Source organism: Oreochromis niloticus, linkage group LG8, assembly GCF_001858045.2.
Source record: "Oreochromis niloticus isolate F11D_XX linkage group LG8, O_niloticus_UMD_NMBU, whole genome shotgun sequence".
Classification (NCBI taxonomy): Eukaryota; Metazoa; Chordata; class Actinopteri; order Cichliformes; family Cichlidae; genus Oreochromis; species Oreochromis niloticus.
Genome location: NC_031973.2, coordinates 7,077,508 through 7,103,624, shown reverse-complemented (window position 1 = coordinate 7,103,624; position 26,117 = coordinate 7,077,508). Strand labels below are relative to the sequence as shown.

The 26,117-nt window shown below is 39.5% G+C and overlaps 1 protein-coding gene across 5 annotated transcripts in view; it reads left to right on the top strand.

The window, feature by feature from the left end:
* Positions 1 to 26,117, top strand: part of LOC100692643 (leucine zipper tumor suppressor 2) — a 45,282-nt gene that overhangs the window by 15,117 nt on the left and 4,048 nt on the right. For 2 of the 5 annotated variants that reach the window (XM_005458145.2, XM_013276442.2), the window contains 5 exons: positions 5,102 to 5,213; positions 23,145 to 23,683; positions 24,040 to 24,636; positions 24,739 to 24,861; positions 24,964 to 25,110. In XM_005458145.2, coding sequence (XP_005458202.2) covers positions 23,300 to 23,683; positions 24,040 to 24,636; positions 24,739 to 24,861; positions 24,964 to 25,110 — 1,251 coding nt within the window. In that variant the 5' untranslated portion in view covers positions 5,102 to 5,213; positions 23,145 to 23,299. Of the gene's footprint in view, positions 1 to 5,101; positions 5,214 to 9,758; positions 9,907 to 20,441; positions 20,715 to 23,144; positions 23,684 to 24,039; positions 24,637 to 24,738; positions 24,862 to 24,963; positions 25,111 to 26,117 lie in introns of those variants that run through there. The other 3 variants (XM_013276443.3, XM_013276444.3, XM_013276445.2) reach the window with 3 other exon arrangements.

The window sequence follows — 26,117 nt, the reverse complement described above, 5'->3', positions numbered from 1 at the left end:
TTTGCATGGTGCTCGTTTATGCTACACCACTTCCCTGTTTTCTGAATGGCCTTTGTTGAATGTGTAAAGGTCCAACTGCCTTTTACCGAGTTTGTTAACCCGCCTGCAACCTTTGGCACATGGCTGAGCATTAGAATAATAAACCTAAGTGCTATGGGATGGCAGTGTTTGGACAGGGAAGAAGTGGGACGCCACCCTATTTCTTAATAGTCCACTGGGCCCTGTGTTTTTTGTGTTTGCATGTGTGTGTTCACATGTTTTTGTGTGCGCATGCCTGAAAGCCTGGAAAATGCAGAACCTCATTTATCTTCATTACTTATACTCTATTACACTGTCCTTCCCAATAGGTGGCTAAATTTATTTCCTGCACCCCATCTAATTTAATCCTGACTGCTGCACAGTGTAGCTGTGAACTTACTGAATCCTGTTATGCTCAGACATGCACATATGTTCATAGTAATCCTGCATTTTTATGCATGTAATCAGGATATTAATCCCTAACTGTCAACTCGGGTTGTCTGCATTGATTATTTAAAATTAACATGATGCACAGACAGATATCTGCTAATTAATCCTTAGTTTAGGCTAATAAAATACTAGAATTTCATTTAGTTAATGCAACTGAAGCACAAACTTTTTGGCTGGGTTTCACCACATAGCAGGACATATTTGTAAGATAACGTAATTAAAAACTCTCCAAAAGGCACCAGCAGCAAGAGCATGGCTCAGAGGTCCACTTCAGTGACTCAGGATTGACTTGTTTTTTGAAGCTTCAAGTGGTCACTAGAGGAACTGCAGCTTTTGATACTCCAGCACTGGCTTAGTTTTTCAGCCCTTGGTTTGCAGCTTCTCTTGAAACTTGTTTTTTGTTTTTGTTTGTGTGTTTTTAGGGATTTTGGGGTATTGGTATCTAAAATTGTATGTGTGAGTGTTTGTCTCTGTGGCTGTCTACAGAATAGCCCTCTTTTCGCTCTATGACAACTGTGATTGGCTACAGTTCACTTTAAAATGATAAATTATAATGATTAAAAATGAATGATTGTCATGGTTTATTTATATTTAGCTTTTATAAACAAATATCAAAATATCTAAACTACGTTTTGCAATTTCCTTTGGGATTTTCACTTTTTTCCAGGGTATAGTGAAACTGTAATTTGGGATGGAGAGTAGATGACCTGCTCTTACTCCCAGAGCTGTCATTTTTCTTTCTTTATGTGGATGATTGTTGGCACTCTGGCCTACAGATTAAACCATAATCTATCATCTGCAATCTCTTTGTTACGAGTGTGAGCTTTTTAGAAATTGCCGAAATACTTTAAATGTGCTCTGAATAACTTCTGCAGGTATATGGTAATAACTAAATTAATTTTTCTTGGGGTGTAAATCTACTTTCCAACAATCCCTGTTGAAGAGAACATGTTTCTTTTCTTTGCCTTTTTAATTCACTTCTTACCGTCTTCAAAGAGTCATAAAATTAATCAGTTACGTTGCAGAAATTTGTTTCGGTCGTTTCTTTCCCCCAAATAACAAAAGCTACCCTTTTGGTGGAGATGAAGTACGATGTCCTGGTCCTCTTTGTTACACTTGGTGTATTCTTGGTGGTGTTTTGGATCATTTAGCAGTTCACTGTGACATTTAGTGCTGTTAAATTGTCTTTGAAGGTTACTTTAAAAATAAACCTGGCTTGTTGTTCCTAAAATAAAAAACTCTTCTGATAATGTTGACATCCACTATCAGCATTTATATTTTTAAAATATTTATATATTAAAATGCATGCTACCAGTACTAAATTCACAAAATATTAGTAGGAAAAGATGCAAATTATGACGTAACACATGGTGAAAATTCATGATTTATCTCGTTTTCTTTTACAACCTCTGTAACTGTGTAGTTTAAAGTTTATTACCATCACGTTACAAACCTTCATCCATGGATTAAGAATAGACTGATAGTTGAGATTTATAAACACATTTTGTTTCGTTTCTTACTCTTAGACTTTACTTTTTGTGCCTTTTAGACATATTTTGAGTTTTGTTTTCCTCAATCAAGGATAATAAGGACAAAACAAGGATGGGATCAATGATAGAACAATGCCCTCAGTCTGATTTTGAAAGTTCTGTCGCTGCAAACAGGTAACCTCAATCCTTCCCATCTCATGTTCCTACACCAGTAAACTGCTGGTGAGAGTATTCCTTGTTCTGCATCAATCCCTTGAGAGCAGATGACACTTTTAACCAGAACCTGCAGCAGGTGGAGAACTGGTTCTGTTACTGAGCTCACTGAGGCTGCAGAGCAGGACAAGGACTACACCATGGTGGCGTTTGACGTGCCTATGGACGGCATCAATGGTGCCAGCCCTGCTGCAGCTTTTATGGATTTTTGGAGGGTTGTCTAGTTTTCCTTTTAGGAAAATTAGGGTCTAGATCAGACTGCATTTTGTGTGACATAATAACTGGTTATCAAAATACTGCCCTCTGCTTTCTTTTTATTCAGTGCAATGATCCAAGTCCTGCGTCCTTCTTTGCACTGTTTGCTCTGTTAAGTAAACACCTGCTTATGTTCTGTAGGTCATTTGTCAGCCTTTAAAACAAACAAGTGTTAAGGCATTTCTTTGCTGGCCTTCAATTATTCTAAATGGCTTGGCCCTATCACTGTACAGCATTTAAGAAGCTGCATTTAAGCCATCTGGATTGAGCTACATTACATGTGGGAAGCCACAGTCTCCTCAGCACTTCCATCTGTCTGTAACTTACTAATACAGTGTGTTAGGCACAGATGGAAGAGCTGATGGCTTGGCTAGTATTAAATAAAGCCCTTACAGTTGCAGTAACCCTGCAGGCAGTTTGGTAACATTAGTTTTAGCAAACACCACAAATCTGATCATCCTGCTGATGAAAGGAGATTCACATGAACCAGTTAGCTACTGCTCCTCTCACACTGTATCTCAGCTGAGACCACCAGTCTATTTTTAGACTTGCAGAACATATAGGGTTTACAGACATCTTTGTGTATGTGTTTGTGTGTTTTTAATAACAAATATAAACCCTAATTTCAGTTAATATAGGGTTGCATTTTTTTTTTTTGTAGTTCAAACTGTGGAGTAGATTTTATTGTTTCAGCTTAGTCTTTGTAGTTACATTTAGTTACATTTTTAACTCGTACAACTGAAGGATTGAACTTGATGATTACAAGGTGTCCTGTCATCTATCCATCCATTCTGGATAGACGGGTGAAAGAACATATGGATAGACATATGCCTGATTCTATGGAAATTATTATTAGTTTCAAAGTAGGGGGGGGGGGGGGGGGGGGGAAGAGTTGTTACTTACAAATTCTGGATTTCTGGACTTATACCTCGACACCTAAAACGACAACCGACCACTGCCACCATCTGGAAAGAAGTAGAGAGTCCATCTGCAGCTCATTAAACTGACGTAGTACTAATAAAGCAATAATTTAGAGGTAAGGAGACAAGACAGCCTTCATTTTGCACTAAATATTGAGCCCTGCTACTGCAGTACAGTGAAATAATCCTAATTACTTGCGGCACAGTCAAGTTTGAGAAAGATTGTTTCAAGTAAAATGAACTATAGAAAAAGACAAATTGTATGTCTGTGAACTAAGTTACGCTGATATAAGCCACTCACTGCAGAAGAAAATTATAGCCTACCCGTACATGGCAAAATATTGTACACTTATAAGATGTCATGCACCCCTTGTTTTGTCATTTTAGAAATATCTTATGTTTCAAGTGTTGATACACATTGATGTACCTTTCTTTGTTTAATAGTCCTAAGGACAGCATTGTCTCTGTTCTGTAATACTGTGGGAATGTGTAGTTTCACTCAGAGCTTTTCTTGCATAGAGAAGAATTTTTATGTAGTGTTGCGTTAAAAATTGTTTTCAAGTTGTTGTTTTTTTTCATTTAAAGTTGATGGTTAGTAAACTTTTGCATTTATCAGATAGAAATAAAAGAAGAATGCAGGGGTTCTGTATAATAATACAGCATAGACTTGCTATTATGTGCATCGCCACACCCACTAAAAAGGCCCATTTTGAGAAAAACCTTTATAACTGTAATTATAGTTAATTAAATGTAAAATAAATTGTGTAGTACTTGGGTTCTGTAGATATTTATAAAATTAAGAAGAGCTGAATCACAACTTGAAAATTTGACCTGGAAAGAGAAAAAAAATTGAAATGTAATGTTTTTTCCTTTTTATTTTAAAAAGGGAAAATGCACATTAATTAACATGAACACTTTATCCCATCAATTGAAGGGACAGTATTTATCCATACAGGCTAATTTTCATCTGCAGTAGCTTGTAGTTTGATCGATAAAGCCTCTGGTGTATGGCATTAGATTTTTGGTGCAGTTCTTTCTTTTGTTACCGTCAGTATTTCATTCCCAGCACAATATTTACTAAAAACATGATTGTGCCACAATTAGGGTGATCTCACTGTAGCAGCAGGCTTGAATATTTAGTGTGAAATGAGGGCTGTCTTGTCTACTCACCTCTGGCACTTCTCACGGTCTTTTCTTGTGCTCTTCCATTACAAACTAAATTATTGCTGTACTAGCAATACGTCAGTTTAATGAGCTGCAGATGGACTCTCTACTTCTTTCCAGATGGTGGCAGTGGGTTTTTGTCTTTTTAGGTGTGGAGGTAGAAGTCAATTCAGAATTTTTAGGCTATAATTTCTAAACCTTGCTCAACCTTAGAAAGTGATTTCCTGTGAAAACCCACAAACCCCACGCAATTCCCTAACATGGAAAAGAATCAACACGAGCATTTTAAAACTTGTCCCTGGGGATAGTTGTTGGGTTTTTTTGTTTTTGTTTTAAACGAGGTGCAAGTTTTTGTGTTCGGCCTTCGCTCTTGTTGACAAGGAAAAATCCCCTCACTCTCAGGCTTCTTCCACGTGAAGTCTTTTTGCCATTGTGACTCAGATTTTCCTCTTTCTTGCCGACTTCTATAAACACACTTGTCACTTTTCACGTTTTCCAGCCTCCCCACAGCAGTAGTAGTCTCACTGCTTCTCTTCTGCTGATTCAACATTGTGCTTTTTTTTTGTGTGTGTGTGTGTTTTATCCCCTCAGTCTGGGAGAACAGAGAGGCGACGAGAAGAATGACGAGTTCCTGAGATGCTCAACGGACTCGTACATGATTTTCTAAGGCCTCCAGAAGCTGAAGACGGGGTGTCAGTGACAGGTAAGAGGAGTTTCTAGCATGCAGTACTGCTAAAATTTCTGCACATGTTGAGGCCATTTCCTCATACCCGCATTAGGTTTTCTCTAATGGTCATTTCCTGTTTGAGACTTTGACGTTGTGAATTGGCTTCAGCGTGGCCCACATGTTGCAGCGTGCATCGTGCTGGCGTGGATGTTAACACATTCTTGCTGCGTGGGAGCTTGCAACAGATCTTAATCATGGATAGGGTATTGCTGTAATTCCAGAGCGGGAGGCATAACCCTAATCTCTTTGCCACATTATACAGTAAATCAGAGTGTGGTTAAGTCGGGTCCCTGCCAGCTCAAAACAGCCCATTTGTGTGGATTTATGACTGGACTTGCTCAGTAGGACTACTTATTTTAATCTACAAATGTCCCCTTCTCTCACTTCTCTCTTCATACTGATGAAGCACCCTACTGCTGAAATTTTCTCAGTGGTTTTATTTGGGAGGTGTGCATGAATTGCTTTGTGCCATGGTGGATTATTTTGGAGGTAAGTGGTCCAAAGGGCTGGCTGGTCGAGGCCAGTTTTAGCTGCAGCGTCCAATGGGAGTGTGTCCCCATGCCGAGGCAGCATGGACACTGATGGATGGCCTAGCTTTCTGTCGGTTTCTGGTCCCAGACGGGAGCCGTTGTTATGAAAATATAGAAGGAAGCAGGATGACGGACCGCAGAGAGATGGCAACACAGCTTATTGTGGATGACCGACTGATGGGCATCCGCTATAGATGTAGATAAAGTAGAATTGTGGGCTCTTGGGAGCTGTTTTCAGTGTTCACCAGAAATTGTGTTACTCCTGGCACTCCTAAACATTTTAAGTATCACTGTAGGATAATAAACTTTATATGACTGAGGAAGAAAAACTGGAGACCACAGACAGATGTACCCAATATTTCTGCAAAGCCACACTGGAATTATTTGTTTTACTGGAATTTCCCTTTAATATTCCTCATGGTTTTAACTCAGCTGTCCTGCAGATAGAGAAGTTACAGAATTTTACTTTACTGCTGCTTCAGCCTGTAAATCATTTCCCTCAAATAGGGGCTGAGTCATGTTGGCCATCCCATGCCAGTAAAAGTGGTAGTGTTAATGGTGCCATTCACAGCGGTGATTTGCAGCCTGCGTCTTTAGTCCAGCAGTTGTGGCCTCCAGGCGGCTGATTGATGGTGTTTGTTCTCAAATGGTAGCCTCCAACAGAGAGCAGTTTCTGTTGCTTTGGCTGCAGGCTGATGAGACCTCGCTTGTGGCCCATTTAGTATTCTCAAGACCTCCCATTGAGACTTGATCAAGAATGACCTTGAACTCCATCCCCAGCATCACGTCTTGTTGCCTGAAGGACAAACCTTGTGCCTACTACTGTGACCCAGTTCTATGAGCAGGGAAAGAGAGAGTTGAAAAGGGAGAGGGACAAATCTGTGTTTGTATGTGTGTAAGGCGGTGGTGGCAGGGCATAGCCTACTTCTCGTACCCTACTTTAGCCCTCTCTTTATGTGGGAGCAACTGAGCTACACTGACTACACCAACTCCTGTTTCTTTTTCCTTTTTTTCATGTTTATTGACCAGATGGTGGCTTACAGGTCAAGGCAAACGCTGAATGCTGCCAAAGCCATGTTGGAATAAACTTCAGCATGTCATATCCACGATTAAACTGCGATTACTGTCTGATAATCCTAAATTGAAGTTCAGCTAGTAATGCTGGTAGAAGAGTAAGCCAGCATGCATGAAACTTTAATAAATTTAAATTATTACTCAACCTATACCCACACTGCACTAAAAGCAGACATGCAAGATTAGCAGGGCAGCATTTAGCAACTTAAGAAACAAATATTTGTCTCAAATGTTGGTGGAAACTGTATAAACCATACCTATTTATAGTCACTATAACTATATTTGGTGATTTGTTTTAGTATTTTCTTAATTTCTGCAGTGACGGGAATGAGGGAATTGTATAATTGATTGAATATATCAATAGAGCGCTTGCAGACGTTTGGGTTGTATTTAAGGTCTAGAACCATATATGAAACAGAGAAGATGGAGAGGATGTACACTGTCAACATCATCTCTGCTTTTAAAATTGGGCTTCAGACTTTTGTAGTTGGGGCTAGATGAGGTGACCCCCAACTTCTTTTTGGTTTTGCTGGAATAGGCTCAGCCTGCTGGGGAATTTCCTATGATACACTTGGCATTCATCACCACCTGTCCACTTCCCTCTTTTAAATCCTGATGCATTTATATGCATGTCTGTAACTTTTATCTGTTTTGTCTCGTTTGTTATTCGTGGTCTCTTTGTGCTCTCTTCTCTTTCCTCTCACCCCAGAGTTGGTTGCACTAGATACCCGCACCTACCTGAACCTGGTTTCTTCCTCTTAAAAGGGAGTTCTCTCTTCCCACCATTGCCAAGTGCTTGCTCATATGGAATTTTATGATTGCTGGGGTTTTCTCAATAGAAAACACCTTGAGGTGACTATTATTGTGAATTGGTGCTATATAAATAAGACTGATTCGATTAATTTGAAAGTTCAGTTCCTGCTGCCAAGCTCACTCTAAACACTTTCTCTAGTGGATAGTTTTGTGGCCTGGTTCGCCATTGTGGCCATGTGTAGTTTCTTTTATTTCATTTAGGCAGCATGGTGGCTTAATTAGTTAGCAATATTGTCTTACAGCAAGAGAGTCCTGGGTTTGAATCTAGACAGTTTGCATTTTCTCCCGGTGCTTGTGTGGGTTTTCTCCAGGAGCTTTGGTTTCTCCCACCACTGGAAAAACATGCTGTCTGTCTGGACAAGGGCTGACAGTGTATATTCTAAATGAGATTATATAATCAAATGTTTTAAAAAACTAAGGGGTTTTTGAGTTCTGGCAGCACTAATCCAGACAAGAGATTCTTAATCTCCTGGTTTCTGGGTTCATTAAAGGTGAATAATAATCCAGTGAAATACCATCTTGCTGTCAGATGTACTCCACGTCCACTTTGTTCCTCCTCCTGCTCTGAAAATGTGCTGTAATCTGAAGGACCGTGTTAACCAGAACCAACAGGAGGAGAACTGATTCATGTGCCATGATGCTGAACTTTCAGAGGCCATAGAGCAGAAAAACGACTACAATGGCTAGCTGCAGTCCAAGACTGAAGAATTTTTTTGTCACAAAGCGTGTGGGTGTGTGCTGTGAATGGAGGCAACAATGCTTTCACAATAAATACTTGTGTGCACACGACACGACAGCCCCCTTGCCCACTGAATAAATAGAACCTCAATCTTTTGAAAACACTTGTAAAGCACTTTTAAAAATGAAACCTGAACCAGACAAAAGTGCTCAAGAGTCGTTGTACTTTCTTTTTTATATCATCAAAGCATGTACACTAGATTCCTGCACCAGTTAAACCAGTTGAAATGTAAATAATGTAAAAATCACTTCTGTAAAAATTTCAACAGTCCCTTTCACAGATGCTTGGAGCAAATATGCAGCTGTTTGCAAACAGATGTTATCACTTTATGTACAACTCCCAAGACACTGAAATGCTAAAAAATAATGCAGGTATGAAATATATCCATATATTATATGAAACCCTTATTGTTGTTCTGCTTACTCAGCACCATCTATTCCTACCTGTAGCTGCTTACTGCACTCCCCCCAAATCATTGTGTGTGTGCAGTACCTTAACAATTATATAAAGAGGTGATTGTGCAGGACACTGCTTTAGTAGTAGTATTGTATTAGTACTACAGCTCATCATATACTTTGCTCTCGTTTGAACTTTTTACTGGCATTTGTTTTCATGAGACTTTTTAGAGCAGAAACAATCATTACCATGTTGTTTTTATGTGTGCCTGCATGTCATACATCCAGAATTGCTTCTTAAATATCAAAATCCTCACTTGGGTTTTTTTCCTTTTAAGGTAAACCAGTTCTAATCTTTCAGTGGCAGCTTCTTCTAATTAATCATTCGTATCATAATTACCTGTTTTAATCCTTTCTGGGAGTTAATTAAACAGGCTCCTTTATCTGTAGTTCCATAAAAATACAATTTCACTCTAAATCTTAGTTTTCACCACGTCTCCTTTAAAGACTCAATTTGGACAGCTAATAGTGGCATCCATTTATTTATCCACTTCAGAGTTGCAGGGGGTCTTGGACAAAAAATATGCTCTGCATCTTTACAGAGTGAGATGCATGCAGCACTACTTTATTTTTTTATTTTTTACTTTGTTTAACATGCGTGTAGAGATCAGAATGATCTTTAACTGACAGCTTTTTTTCCCTTCCCTTGCTTCCTCTTCTTTTAACTGCCTGACAATGGCAGTAGAGGACCTTGCAGAGAATAGTTTCTTTAGTCAAAGGAAATGGCAGAGGAGTGGAGCATGGAGAGAGGAGGTGTGCATATGTCAGAGAGGGGCTGGGTAGTGCTGAGAGGAGGAGGAGGAGGGATGCATGAAAGAGAGTGAAAAGCAGGGAAAGGGGAGGGGACTGTGCTCTCATTCAGATTGGTGGCATTTGCCTTGAGAATGAGCGGTTTCTTTTTTGGGGAAGGGGGGTTTTAGAGAAGTTTTTTTTCCCCCTCAGGAGGGTTGGTCAGAAACAGAGAAACAGGAACAGAGTGAGACACGAAGGAGCAGGAGGCTGGATGATCAGAAGGAGCTGGTCAGACATCAGAGCAGCTATGCAGGGAACAAACTGGGGTAAGAGACTCGCAGGAAAAAAACGTTGGAGAAACAGGAAGTTACCTTTAATTACCTGGCCATTGAAAGTGATGGACGGTGTTTGACATTCACAGTGGGACTTGTGTAGTCCCACTGTGACTGAAAGTTACAGAGGATTATTGTACATTAAGGTAAAAAGAGAAGAATTTTTACATTTGTGTAAATAAATGTAAACGATTAGTTGATGAATCTCCTTAAAGTAAGAATTAAATATCTTTAGGTTTAGACTCCCAATCAGTCTAAATAAGCAGAAATTGTTAAACATCAGTATTGTTTTTAAGATTTCATAGACCATATAGTTAACAGTAGCTGTAGCCAAAAGAAAGTGGAAAAATTGCAGTGACCTTTCACTGATTACTCTTCTGTAGCTGCTCAGTAGTGCAAGGGTGGCAAGTAGAGGTTACTGTATAGTAAAGTCTAAGTGTAAGGGCCTCTGTTTACACATTTGCCTAACAAGTGAAAGATCCCCTGTTTGATCCCAGGAGGACACAAATGCCTTTTGGGGCTGTGTCAGAAAGGACAAAAAATGGTAACTCCCCCCCCCCAAAAAAAACTGCCAAATCGAACATACAGAACTGCTTGGTGTGGAGACCCTTTGTGAATAAGTGAGCATCTGAAAGTAGCTTTTAGAGCATCATGATCATTGGAAAGTGCATTTCCATGTTTTAAATCCAGAATCAGTCTTACTTCATAGCAAAATAGCTTTGCAAATGGACCATAAATCCTGAAAAATGCCTGTTTAGTCAAATATTTTAAATATACTGGTCACCACTTCTGTGTAGTGGAACTACTTATAATACAGTATGCATGCACTTCAAAAAGATAATATTTATGTCAAGAAGGTTTTAGAAGGCTGGCGTTAAGTCCCAACTTACAGGAAAACCACACGGTACAAAATACCACTGTAATGGCTGACTTGTTGGTCTTTAGTGTTTTTACTCAAAAAAGTGATTAATTCTAAACGTTGTATTTTTCCTGCCTCAAATGTAATGACTTGCTGCTTTTCTCTTCATAAGGTGTAAATCATACGTTTAGCATTTGAACAGTGCTCTATTTGTGATTTTTCTGTCTTTTTGTTATCAAACCTGACATTTTATAGACAGTCTTTCAGCATCGAAACAATGATTAGTCACTGCAGAAAAGAGAAAAAGTGCTAAATTATGGTTTTATATTTTTTGAAGGCCAGCCCTTAATGTTTTAATGGATTTGAGTGTCGTTTAATGATAAATGGTTTGGTGTTTGCTTACTGAATGATTCAGAAGGTGTTTTGTGGTCTAATATTTATCACAGTTATATGTGGTACATATTCATAGCACCTTTCAGCTGTTAATTACGGTTTCTAAAGGTTTTTTATTCCCCCTTTTTTTTTTTTTTTATTCAGTTATTGTTCTTGGGGAATCTAATATCTGTTTTGTTTATTTGAGTTGTCTGAAAAAGTTGCAGCTTTGCTTGGGAACATTACCTTTTGGCATGATAACCGGGGTGTTTGTCGGGGCACTGAGGTGTCTGCCTGTGGAAAGGTAGGTTGTCTACAAACCAAAATAGCTTTGTCACAGTTTTCTCTCTGTGTTCCAGTTTCCAGTATGAGGGGAAAGAATAAGGAGATTGGGGGTGTGACAGAAAGAGAGAGTTGGATTCAGAAGTTTGATGGAGAGTGGAGGAGGGGATCTCCAGACTCATTTGTTTGTTCCCTCATGTGGACGCTCCCTGGTGAAAACTGAAGCTCTCTCTTTACTTCTTTCTTCCCATGTTCTTCTTTGAGTCAGAGCTGGTGCCCCTAACACCTCTGAGTCTCAGATGAGGGCTGGGATAATACAACTTTTTGCCAGTTCCAAACACTTCACCTGGTGTTGGAATATTTTTAGACTCACCTCTGTGGTTGTGGATGTGTGTTTATGGTGTGGTGCTAACAAAGGAGGACTTAGAGCAGTCTCTTTCAGTTTGTCTCAAAGCAGGTTTGTGTGACGTTGCAGTCTTAGAGGGCATGGCTAATAAACTGCATATACTGTGTCTTTATAAACGGCCTCTATAAAAAGGCTTTTATACTGTTTGTGTCTCTAATTGCCAATCTCAGATGCAGTCAGACGAAAGGTTGCCACGCATGCCAGAGAATGCTGCTGAAATTTATCTACAGTTTACTGCTTTACATGTAATAAAATATGCTGCTGTGATTGAGCAGCCTGCCTGAGTGGAGTTTTTCAGAGCAGACTGCAGACTTTCCTTCACATTTTATATGCAGCATATAGTCTGATGCTGTAGACTGAATCCTCAGCATTTTTTGTGAATGTATTGATCTCTCTTTATTGATTTTTGTCATCTCTGCTCATTTCTCCACAGAAATTAAGATGTGTGAAAGTCTGAGAACAGTTTCTTTTTAAGGGCAGGTTCAAAATTGTTAAAATAATGGGGTTTTAATAATGTCCTGTCTCTCAATAAATCTCCTCTTTGCTTGAATAGAAGGGACAAAGCATTTAGAAGCTTTTCAATGTAGTAGCAAACCTCTAGTCTGTCTTTTGTGGCAAAAAGTTGACATTAGAGGGTCATAAGCATAGACTGTATGTAACAGATGGACGCAGCCATAGTGTCAATCATTTGCTTCTAGATTTTAGGGCCTCACTGTTGATGTATTTTGACTGATGCTATGTTTTTGGATGGGTTTTAAGAGCCAGAAGTGACCATATTTGGACGAGTTGGTGGAGTTTCAAGCCAACAGCTAACACTGCCATGCTTGGTTAGCAAGCTGTGTTCATAAACTGTAGGGAAGCTAATTGGTGCTTAGTAACAGACTGGTTAAACAGAAAACTAGAATTTCAGTTACTAGCAGTAAAGCCCAAATGTCTTGGATGGTTTGTAATGCATAGCAAGGCATAATATCAGATAATTTGACTCAAAATTATGCAAAACGTGCCAACAGCACAGACACTGTTGAGACGTCCAGTTCAGTGGAATTGGCTGAGGTGAAGTCAAGCAAATGGCTACACCTGTAAATCAAAGTGGCCCCTTACCAACTTGTACAGTTGTTCTGAAGTGGGAAACTAGCCATAGATGTCATTACCAGGCTATAAACATATTTTTGAAGTTGGAGATTTAAACATGGTCATTGTAAGAACTGCAGTTTTTGGCATTTACAGATTGGCTTCACTTCTTAGCTCCAAGGTTGCTGCTCAGTGTCAGCTACTGTATGATTTATAGTACCTGGTTAAACTATTACTATGCATTTAAACAATGCAAACAATGCTAATCTGTATACTGTGGTGTACTGATTAACACAAGCACATGGGTGTGTTGGATATAATTACAGCATATTAATATTTTATTTAAGAGAGTTGTTATCCTTGTGCTAATCGGTATACAGTAGCCAAATATATCTCTATAAAACAAAGTCAGTAAGTGTAGATTTTCTAATTTTTGTAGCTCTAATGGTTTGTATATACCTTCAGTCTGTTCTGAGGTTTCCTTGCATTTCACTGTTGTTCATTAGCTTAAAGTCCAACATAATGCAGTTCAGGTTGACTCTTGATGGTAGAGCTGTGCAGATGCACAAGCGCATAAATGCAAAACAATGGGCGTTGCATGGCATAGGTTCTATGGCGAATCAACTCAGTGTTATAAATTAAACTTAATGCAGATCACATGGGCCGTCCAGACTATAAAAGCTGATTGGCCAGTTTTCATAGGCGCCTGCAACCTCTACTTACAAACTCTTACTCTGTTTGCATGTTCACACTGAGGCTCCACTCAAGGAGTGGGTTGTAAAGCACCAAAGCAGGCTTACTGACTGCACTCTTTGAAAGCACAGCACCTGTTTTATGTCCAGTATGGAGTGAACTCTTGCACTTGCATATATCTTCCAAGTTCTATGTTGTCTCTATAGTAGACAATATTAAATTGTTTTTGTGGCTGCCTTTTTTTTAAGTCTTCATAATTCTGGTATTATTTTCTTGTTAGAAATTATAATAACAAAAAATCTACGAAAAGGAAGGAGCAAAGATGTTTAGCATTTTGCAAATGCTGGTTTTAAATGCCTGAATCAAACTGAAGGAGATTGGGAGCATTTTCCAAAGGGATGAATATGATCCAGTCTTTCCCTGGACATAGACTTTACTTGGGAGGACAGCCCCAATATTTTAACGGCCACCCAAGTATATTTGGGAAATCATTTTAGCGTACATATTTTTATTTTTTCATCTTTCTGATGCCATTGCTGAGTTTTACTGATGGAGAGTCTCCTCGCATTTATTTTGAAAGCGTAGTCTCTACAAATCAGCTAGCACTGGCCCTTCCCTACCGGTAACAAAAACTTGCTGATTGGAAGTTCCTGTTTCCCTCGGAGAAAGGTCACAGCACCTAAAGCTCCCTATTGTATTTACACCTTTCCCCCTTATGAAGAAACCCTTCAACAGCCGCATGTGTGACTCCACAGAGTTAAACTTGCCACAGATTGGAAACTACCCTCTTGTGTTTGCACCTTTAACACCTTCATTCTAAAAACATGATCCATTTTTTAGAATAATGTGAATTCCCATTAACTGAACCAAATTCTCAGCCCTCAGCCAGTTTATTGAATCAGTCACTCCTGACAGACTTTGCAGAGCCAATTTAACCTTCTTGCAAAACTCTAAACACATTTTCACTCACTAAAGAACAATTTTGCACAGTAATTCACTTGTAAAGCTTTATGCCAACCACTGGCAGCAGATGGTAAACACAGCTACAGCACAGGTGTCATTTATTAAGCACAACAGCTCAAAATTGTTCACACTTGTTACTAATGGTGTAATTTAACCAAAATATCCCGGTGCGAGTGCTGTACAGCCAGCGAGGGTGAGTTTGAAGGTCGATGCCAGCTGTGGATGGAAGCAATCTCAGAGGAAGATGAGGAAGGTCGAGATCAGTCATTTCAGTTGAAATCTGAGCCACTGTGATTTACTCAGAAGTGTTCACTATTGCTTTTTATTTATCCAGTATAATATATACTTGACATTTGGAGTCATTTGACAAGGTGTGACGAGAAAGTGACCTCTTTCAAAGGAGATATGCACTCACCAGACACTTCATTAGGTACACCATGCTGGTAGTAGTTTGGATCCCCTTTTGCTTTCAGAGCAGCCTTAATTCTTAATGGCACAGAGTCATCAAGGTGCTGGAAACATTCCTCAGAGATTCTTGGCCATATTGACATGATAACATTGCACGGTTGCTGCAGACTTTTAAGCTACATAACCATGTTGTGACTGTTCTGTTCCACCATATCCCAAAGGTGCTCTATTGGAATGAAATCTGTTGACTGTGGAGATCATCTGAGTTCAGTGGACTTATTGCCATGTTCAAGAAACCACTTTAAGATGATTTAAGCTTGATGACGAGGCGTGTTATCCTGTCATCAGAACGATGCTCAGTTGGTACAAATATCCCCCGCAACATTACTGTTTAAAAATCTGGTATTATGTTGTTAGTTTAGATGTTAGATGTTGGGGTTAGAAATGTGTTTTAGCAAAAACTATAAAGTTAAGTGCCTTTAAGTAACTCTCCTGCTGAGGGTCCCTACATTCTCTGAAAATGAATGAATAAAAACCAAAGGATTATTTTAAGGTGTGTCCCAGATTATGTCATTATCATCTCTTGGTGAGGGGTATCTGTTACAATTAAGAGTATATGGTCAATGTTCCTAAAATAAATTGATCAGATCATTCCTACCTAGAGAGCTTCATTAAGTGTTGTGGTGAAAAGTGTGTACTTTCTAATGCTTTGACTTTTATTTTGTAACATTTTGATCCACATAACTTTATGCTGAATTATTACATTTTAAAAAGTGCTGCAATTCCAGATTCTCTCTATGCTGCTTCTCCGGTGCTCCATCTATATAAGTAACCCTATAAAACTGTCAGCACTGAAAGCTAGAGGATAAAATCCTGATGCCTCTGTGTGACAGCAGATTTCCCAAGACTGCTACTGTTGCCTGCCGCAATGAAAAGTGTCTGACGTGGAAGAAATATTACTCTACATCTCGTCTTGCAACCTGTGGCTTTTGAGTGATGAGACATCAGAAAATGGGTGGCTGCAGACTCGACACGACCTCACACTGACCACTACTCATGTTTGGTCTCCTCCTCAGCTGGAGTGCAACACATTCCTGCTCCTGGAGGAGTGACTGGCTGACCGAGGGGCATTAAACCCTTCAAAGCCTTTCCCAGACAAAAACAGTCTGCTCACATTCACAATCAGCTGACACAGTGGACACTGGGGGTGGTTTTAATATTACTTGCATTCCATGCGGTGTTTTTGTGTGTGCATGTGCGTGCACGCATGGGCCTAAGTGGACGACTTTACTGGGTGCTGGGCCTCGACAACATTGTATTAGTGATTTCTAGACAAAAGTTGCATGCATTTAATTTGCTAATGTATCATATTAGCTTGCTATTTCAATGAACTGTTTTTTACATGTCAAAAAATGGCTCTGACTTCTTGTAATTTATAATTTTACTAAATTAATTTAGTAAATGTATAAATTTACTGAATTAAAATTATAATTTTGATAAATTTTTATTAGGAAACTTTTAAGTCGAGTCTGATGTTGCTTTATGCATAAAAGATATAAAAGGGATAAGAACACAGTGTTTTAATACTGGCGTCAGTGCTCTATATCATCTGATATCACATGAGCTATCACATGAGATATCATGTAGTAATATAAAGGTATTTTAAACATTTAATCTACAAGGAAAATGGCACAGAATATTTATAAACCATAATATATTAAGTATATTATATCCATCGGCCCCTCTTTATAGTTGTCACAAACCCTTCCACTACCATTAGCTGTTATTGTCCATTTATCTTCAATTAGGGAAGTGGGAGCATGTGGAAGATTGTAAAAGCTATAGGAGGACTGGAGGCTTTAAGATGCTAAGAAGGGGTCCTGGTCTTCCTGTCAGCCCTATGACCCCCTCCTCCCCTTTTCTTCCCTCTTTCCCCTTCTAATGTTTGAGGCCCCCAGTCACTGTGACAACAAAAGGGAAACTAGGACTGCATGAACATGACGGGGGCTTTAAAAACACTTTGAGACCCCATGTGCTTCGCCTAGAAGAGTGCCTGCATAGTTTTAGTTATCTTGAGGGATTAGAGCTCATTCTGGGGAGACTGAGGGCAACAAATGGACTCAGTGATGAGGAATAAAGACCTGTGGAAAGCAAACGTAAGGAGGCGACTGAACTAGAATATCTTGCCTAGTTGTTGCATAAATATACAAACTTTTTATTGCAAAAGAAGTATTAAAAAGGTTTAGGTTTAGTATATAAACAGTTTGCAGTTGGGAGATCTCAAGTATGAGCACATCATCATAAATCTGTGGCAGTCTAACATTCTTGGGTACGTTTATATAAAGTAAAGCTTTCCCTTGGCTATAGGTTGGACAAACCATAGATGTTGCGAAAAACTGGCATTATTTCTTATGACCATCAGGGGGCGACTCCTTCAGCTGCAAAAATTTGTTAGACTGTAGAAATCTTAGGAAGAATATCAAGTTTCTCGATTAATCTGTGATTTTTAGGGTTTCGATCAGTAGTTTAATGTCTCATTTAATACAATGTGATGTCCACTTTTAAAAATTATGATGCCATCTACAGAAACATAAACAAACAAATAAAGTAGGGTATGGTTTAGAGTGCTGCTACCTTGTGATCATAGCATGATAAATGTAAATGCTGAAGCAGTACTAGAAAGAAGTGTTTCTCTGCCCTGAAGGATTAATGTATTAAATGTAGATTCTTCATGACTATCTTATGCAAAAAGATTTATTGAACCACAAAACACTGGCAGCCTGTTTTTAAGTTAAAGATTTTTCTCATATAACTTATTCATCATGAAAATGCTAGGTATAAGATGTACAAAGATTGCTATGAATTGTGAATCATGTAAAGCTACGAGTCGATATGGAGCTTGAAATAATCATGTCCCCTTTAAAGTTTTCACAGCAAAAAAGATTTTAAATTTATTTGTGACACAGCTGGGTGAGCTCACTAACTGGTGCTTTTTAAATCAGCCTGGAGGAATTTTCTCATTGAAATAAGCTGTAGAGTTTGCTGGAGATAATCTTCTGGGGTTTCTTTAATCTCAGTATTAAGAAAGGCAATTTTAGGTTTGAGGCTTTCTTTTTCTAATAGCAGTTACTCAGTCATTCTCATTCCATGCTATTCACATAGGATTATTTGTAATAAATATTGTCATGGATGAATTAGTTTTATCAGTGTATAGAGAAATCACATGAGATTAATCCTCCTGGCTCTGCCCCCGGGGACCGTTAAGTCTGATCCGCAACACCACATGTTGCTCCGGCTGCTATTCATTTACTTTTCCTTCATGCTGACACTGATTGAAGTTTAAAGGTACACTCAATTTTTTTTTTTTTTTGTTTAATGGAGTTTCAATTTGAAAGTCCATTAACTGACTAACCAAAGATGATCAATGGACAGATCCCACTTGCCCATAAGCTAATGGATTTTTGACTTTCTAATAGCAGCAGAGTGATGTAATGTAATCAATACTTTTCTTGTTAAAGCTGTACCACTTCTAAAAGTTTGCTATGTGAGAGTACCAAGACACACTAAACATATTAACAGACATTGGACTAAAGTGCTCTCTCATTTCTTTGCATTTTTACTATCTACTGAACATGCTAACATACTATAGCACCAGGCTTGTCCTAGTCACTTCATAATGAGCCTAAGAAGGGATCAGCCAGGTTTCCACGGTGCTGATTAATATGTGGTAATCACAGTTGAATCACAGCAAAAGCCTTAAGAAACCTGTGAACTTGGTAGGTTGGAAAATGACTTGGCACAGCTGTTTGGCTAGAAACTCTGCAAGCCTACTGTAAATCCATGATTGTCTTTCACAATAAGTGTCAACGTTAAAGGTCAAAAGGTTGGTCGAGAGGGTTATAGTTAGTTTATGCAGCCATCCAATTATCCAAAAGGGGTCGGGGAAAGCAGCTTATCCCAGCTGCTATGGGCTAGTGCTTCACCCATGACAGGTCACCAGTCTTATCACGGGGCTATCACAGAGAGACGGACAACTGTTCACGCTCACATTCACACCCTCAGCCAATTTACAATCACCAGATAACTTAACATGCATGTCTGTGGACTGTGGGAGAACCCACACAGGCAGGGAGAGAACATGCTAACTCCACACAGAAAGGCCCCAGGTGGGTGGTAGATTCAAACCCTTCCTCCTGCGAAGTGACTGTGCTAACCACTACTGTACTACTTTGCATTCTGTTTTAAGTTTTGTATTTTATTATACGCTTTTATTCTAATTTTCTTTAGCTTTTTTAATGTTTATTCCTATTTTTCTCCCAGAACAAGTACAAAAACACTGACCCTCTGATGGGGGCAACCCTAACCCTATATTGTTAACCTGGAAGAACAATTTATTAAAAACAAAAATGGTTACGATCTTGAAGAGTTCATCTTATAAGAAAAAAAATACAAAATACCTTGTAATAGATTTAGAACTAGCTGATTTCCATGATCACCCCCGGGCAGGTAATAATAATTAATCAGCTATAAAATACAAAAATATTTGAGATACAAGTAGATGAATTTGATCAAATTATAAAAAAGAAAAGCAAAACCCCTCTTTTTTATATATTTATATATATATATATATATATGTATGTATATATATATATATATATATATATATTTTTTTTTTTTAAACATGGCAGGTGTCATGATGTGTGGCATAGAGAGGAGCCAAATGCAGGACTCCTCCTTTATTTGACTTCTCTGGAAACCATCAGGAAGAGCAGAAGTTAAACTAGGAAAACATGACACGCACAAGGGAGCACATCAAGGAACAAAAACAGCACAGAGCTAGACAGACAAACACTAGGGAGGAAACAGGATATATGCTACAGCCTCACAGGTGTTTTGTTTTCTTTTTAAACCGGGATTTTCTACTTTTGTTTTGAAATATATATATATCTCTCACGAAAATGCAAAAAACTGATGTGGAAACATTGGCTATTAATAAGCTTGCAAACAATAACACAGAACCATGTTTGTGATGTCAGAAACAGAGATAAAAGTATCTTCCTTTTCCTTGTCCACATAGCTACATGCAATTCAACTTCTGAACATCTTCTCCCTATTTAGTGTTAGCTTTAAAAAAAAAAGAAAAAAAGAAGCAGTTTTGAGTGACTTAAAGCACCATTTACATGTGGCCAAAAGGCCTAAGGCCTAACTAGGGATTAGAAAACGGGTGGGAAAAGAGACATGGGTGCATGTAAACAACACAGGTGGAGACAGACAGGGAGGGAGGAAACCCACACATGCTAAAAAACACACAGAAACAAGGGACACTGTGAAGGTTAGAATAATAAAATCAAAACAAAAGTCACAGCAATATCACAAAAACCCCCCACACTGGTAAATCATTACAAAACCCCTGGACTGCAGCAGCTGATTACCAAAAACGTGTGAGTGACGTAGTGAAAACTGAATTCCTATCATACTTTAAATGACTTCTCTGAAACTTAAGGCGACGACACACCCACAGGTTGGATATCCTGACAGTCTGACTCACCGTGATGATGTTTTTAGTGTACAAGAGGCTCCGTTGTTGGTTTTTGTACACCATGATCTCATCATCAGGCATCCTGTTGTCCATTGTTCTTCGCGCTCGACTGCTGGGCAGCGCCGGGAATAAACTGTTGATATCATAGCCTGTTGTGCCTGCTGTTATAATGTCAACATTTACCACCAGACGTGTGAAGGAGTGAAAAAGTAAGTCTGTCACGCTTTTTTTATTTTCCTGTGTATTATTTCCTTTACTTAATAACTTTAAACACCCACTGCAGAAGTACCACACCAAGTTCAACCTGTCTCCTCTTCTCAGTGTTTCGCCTTTTGTGGTATTATCCACAGTTATGAACTTTTTAGTTGTTCCTAAGGCTGATAAGATGTGTGGAGACAGTAGCCTTTGTTGCTGTCAGGGAAAATGCCAGCATGTTACAAGGCATTTTACATCTCAAATGAAGAGAGACCCCTTTCTTGTGCTGCCCCATGCCTCAAGCCCTGTTTGTGCTGCTTGGATGGATATAATGAATGGCCTGTCCCTGGCTGTCTGTGTGTGGCCCACCATGGTCTTGTGGGATATTTGTATCCTTCAGTCTACTGTATATCATCTCTGTGTTGTCTCTGTCATAGGCGCTGTGAGAAAAATTCCTTGAAAGAAACCCTGTGGGGAGATTTGAATGCTGCAATCACTTCTTGTTAGTTCCTCAAAGAAAAACATGCCAGTTCAACTCATTTCTTTAGTTGCTGGATAAGATCAGTAAATATTATAGCAACAGGTTTTGACACAGCTATTTGAAAACACTATTAACAAAGCCTTTGATAGAAAAATGCTGTGATATCATGTTTTGCTAGTTTGCACTCAGACAGAGACTGATTTTTGTCTTTAAGTACTTAAGATTTGACTTGATTTTATAAGGTTAATATAAGACCTTGCCCTTACTATGACAGTTATTAATGAAGAATCAGTCAGTGCTTCACACCAAATAAGATGAAATGACTTTAGAGGGGAACATGCAGTTGCTGTGTCTTCATCTACTTGCTCAACCTCCTGATCCTGAGAGCCTCTTTGAGACAGGGCCTACCAGGTTTTTTGAGAAACTTCTTAAAGGACATGCTGAAACTTTTACACACAACATATGAACACTTGTGTTGTTTCTCCATTTCACAGCCATGAGCTACAGTTGAGAGTGTGAAAAAAAATCACTATATTAAAAAATTGTTTTGATACAGAAGGAATTATGGTAAGAAAGTAAGTCTGGTATCAAAATGTGCACTATAGCTTGCTTTAACCAGCCACCTATATTACATGGTGGAAACTTACCCCCCCAGAAAAGTACTCTTAGAGGTTTTCTTCAGTGAATGATCAAATATACATGTCTCTATTCATCTACATCATAGACATGAAACTGGTGCAGATCTGCTGTTGGTTACATAAAAATCTCACTGAACAAAAGTCTGATTTTAGCTTCAGATTGTGACACTTGGAGTGGGTGTAAAATGGATTTGGCTGCAGATTTTAAAAGGTTAAATGTGATTATCAGCTGTGAAAATTTCAAGTGGATAATTCCTGTATTCATTAAGTAACGAGGGCAAAAATAATGTGAATTAAGAAGTGCAAAATTTAGATCCACTCCTATGTACTTGAGTGATTGTAACTCATTAAATATTCATAGTATAAAGGTTAAATTATGCATGGCAAAAAATTAAAGCATGAAGGATCTGATGGAAATGTTTTAAGATTTAGCAGATCTTTCTATAAGGAATCACCCCTGAAGGACTTTCAGAGGACTTGAGACTTACTCTTGTGCCAAAACAATGTTTTCATGGTGCAGCAAATGGATAACTGGAGCCCCACAGTATGGCAGTTGTTAATTTTGATTCATTTACATTTTTTATTAATATATTTGGCATTGGTTTGTTTTTGCCCTAGCACTCATCCTTGTTTTAGTGTGAGGGGAAAAATATATTTTCTCCAGTTTTGTACTTCAGTCTTGTTCCGTTTGGAGGAACTTTGGAGCGAGATGTCAACAGATAAAGTGGCCTAGCATCACCAGTGATGTGGACTCTGCATAGTTCTGTTATGAAGAGTGAGCTGAATTTGAAGGTTGATGTCCTGGTAAATCTACTGTCATGTTGAAAGAGAGATTGTTGATAGAAGCGACTGAAATGTCCTTCCTCTGACGGGTGACTGAGGAGTTTGGTCATTTGGGAGGGGTACAGAGTAGATGATACTGTGCATTGAAAGGAGCCAGTTTGAGTGGTTTGGCCTCCTGGACACCTCCTAGTGAGCTTTTATTGGGCGAGTCTCACTGGGAGGTGACGGAGTGGATAGATTACACCTTTTAGCTACTTGGAAGAGATGGAGGTGGTGGCGAGGGAGAGAGAGGTCTGGACTTGCACTCATTTCTAGCTCCTATTAGAATGATTTTATCCATTCCTGTGAACAGATTAAGGATTCTTCTGTATTTGAAATCATACAGGGATTTCTTGAACATGCAGTATGGTGATCTAGTTATTTTGAAGCTTGGGACATCTTTATTATGAGTGTCCCTCTTTGAAACAGTCCCTATCACAGGGGAAAAAAGGAACGATATCAGTCTGTCACTATTTAACACTGGCACATTTGTTCTTTTTCAGCACGAGTGACCTCTCTGAGCTGCCACCATGGCCCTGGTTCAGCCTCTACCCGTATCTGCTGAGCCCCACACCCCAGGCCTCAGTGGAGGAGCTCGCAGACGACACCCTTCTGCCCCTTCACCCCCATCAACGCGCCACTGGCCACTCTGGATCCTATGGGTTCTGTCGGTAGCCTCATCACCACCCACCCTGGTCCCTACCAGGACCATCGCCCAATTGTTGAGCTGGGAGCCAGAGTCCGACGGCCCACACCAGGAGTTTCCTGCGTGGACTCCGAGTCGCCCCAACAGGATCTGTTACTGCAAAGCATTCCCCCAATCAAGAAACAGAGCTCCACGACGTCCAGCAGAGGGCTGGAGAAGGAGACTGGGAATGGGAACTACACATATCTGAATGAGGACTACATAGGTGACTGGAATGACAATCATGTGACACCCGGCAGCCCAGGAAGTGAACTAGATGAGCTCAAAGAAGGATTAAATGGAAATATTGGAGGACCTCCTCCTAAACTGATCCCAGTGTCAGGAAAACTTGAGAAGGTGAGTGTTTGAGACTCCACGGTGCATACCTTATATGTGCTCCATATCATTCATATTTGTCCGTCCTATAAAGACCCCATTTCCCAGAAGCCGGGCCTGAGTCACATAAAACATCTTTTAACTACTTATTCACAACTTTGTTTAGGCTTAATTTTGCTTTGTAAAGCTTTAGATTATATTAAATTCTCTTCATCTGCAGGTAGTTTGCATAGTTATCATGGGAACCTAGACAATGATCAAAGTTCTAGTTATTCAGAGCATGTAAGCAGCTGCTCATTTGTGATTGCTCTCTAGTACTTGTGTTGAAGCTTTCTTGTAACTCTCTCTCTACTCTACTCTCTTTTTACTTTTACTAGAACATGGAGAAAACAGTGCTGCGGCCCACTGCCTTCAAACCCGTCATTCCCAAGAGCCGCTCCTCGATGCAGTATCTCTCGCCTCGCCATTGTGCCAATGCACCAGAAAGCCAAAACAACCTGAACCTGCTCAGCCCCACCCACAGAGATGTGTCGCCCTCCTGCTCTGAGAAGCGTAGCTCCTATAGTGGTGGGCGTAACGCCGCTGGTGGTAACAGCCAGTCTTGCTCATTATCAGACTCTGGACGCAACTCCCTCGCCAGCCTGCCGCCTTACAGTGCTGCCAGCTACAACCTGCCGCCGGGGGAGGCTTCCGCCGGCCACCTAGAGCCCATGAAGAGCGCTCCGCCAGTGACTGTACATGGACACTCCAACTCAGACAGCGGGCGATCCTCCTCCAGTAAGAGCACAGGCTCTGGGTCGATAAGTGGGCGGGGGCAGCCTCTGTCTGACAGCGGGTCCGGTGGGCGTTCTCCTGGCCCCGTGGAAGGCTATGAGGGGGTGGTAAGGGATCTAGAGGACAAACTGAGGGAGAGAGAGCTGGAGCTGCAGCAACTCAGAGACAATCTGGATGAGAATGAAGCTGCAATATGTCAGGTGAGACCTCCAAACAAAATGTCAAAACAGGACATTTGCTTTACCTAAACTGTCACAGATCTGAACTTTGACCTCTCTGCCACTGGTTGTTCTGCCTTACAGGTTTATGAGGAGAAGCAGAAGCGCTTTGAGCTGGAGCTGGAGGAGCTGAGGCAGGGCTGTGCCACCAGGATGCAGGTCGCCTCTCAGAAAGCCCAGCGTGCACAGCAGGTGCTTCAGCTGCAGGTTAGAACCTCAGACGAGAATATTCAGTGTTGGTTTTTGAAAACAAAGCATTGTTTTAAGAGTACCTCTCTCTTTTTTTTCTTCTTTTTTTTATGGCTGCAGGTTTTCCAGCTCCAGCAGGAGAAGAAGAAGCTGCAGGAGGACTTTGCTCAGCTTCTGAAGGAGAGGGAGCAGCTCGAGGAGCGCTGCACCTCGTATGAGCATGAGAAGATCCAGCTGGGCCCTCGACTCGAGGAGACCAAGTGGGAGGTGAGCGGATGTTCTTTAAACTCATATATAATATAGTATTAAGTACATGAAATAATTTGAGTTGTAAAGTGTATTATTGAGCCCTTTTAGTGATTTTTGCCACGTCTCATCCTTCATTAAACTCCTATTCACTGCTATAAGAACTGTGCAAATCAAATCACTGATTTAATGCCTTGCTGTAATCGTGAATGAAATGAAATGAATGTCATCCAATGAGTTTTAGTGTTAATAACAAAAAATTCAGAAAAATAGTTTAAAAAAGGCTTCTTTTAAAGAAAAATATCCAACATTTTTATAAGAAAAAGTTCAGTCAGTTCGAAACGTAAAAGTAAATATTTCATGGTTTATATTAATTATTCTGACTGATTTTGTGTAAAATACAAATCCTTTCTAAAGTTCAAAGCAGTCCCCACACCTTCTTAAAGATTCTGCAACATTTTAGTGTATTATTCTTCTAAAAAGCGCTATATGCTTTATATTTGTACTTAATTTTGGATCTAAAATAATTACCTGCACACACAAACGTTAGCCTCTCAGTTTGAATACTCTTTGGTTGTAATTTATGACATTTTTTCTGAAATGAACCATTTTCATTCTGTTCTGACATTTAATTACTGATCAAATCGATTGTCTACATAAATAAATGTCAGTTTGATTGATAATGAAAATCAGTTGCACTTATTTTGATTGTTTAAAAGCTTGGGTATTGTATTAAAAATTTACATCTGGAAAACCAACTAGTAACAAGCTGCAAACTATTAAAGTCAAACGGAACAACCTTTTACCTCTATGGATGAGGTCTACCTCATCAAATCTGTAAATAAGATTGTAAATAAAAACCACCAAACAACGGGTCAGTGACACAAATGTTATTTAGCCTTCTCTAAATTGTTTCAGCTATAAAGCACAACTCCTTTATTCATTTTAGTAGTAGTAGTAGTAGTACTACCATCTAACCTTCAAAACAAACAAAGCTCAAAACAAATTTCCCTCCTAAATGCTTCTCT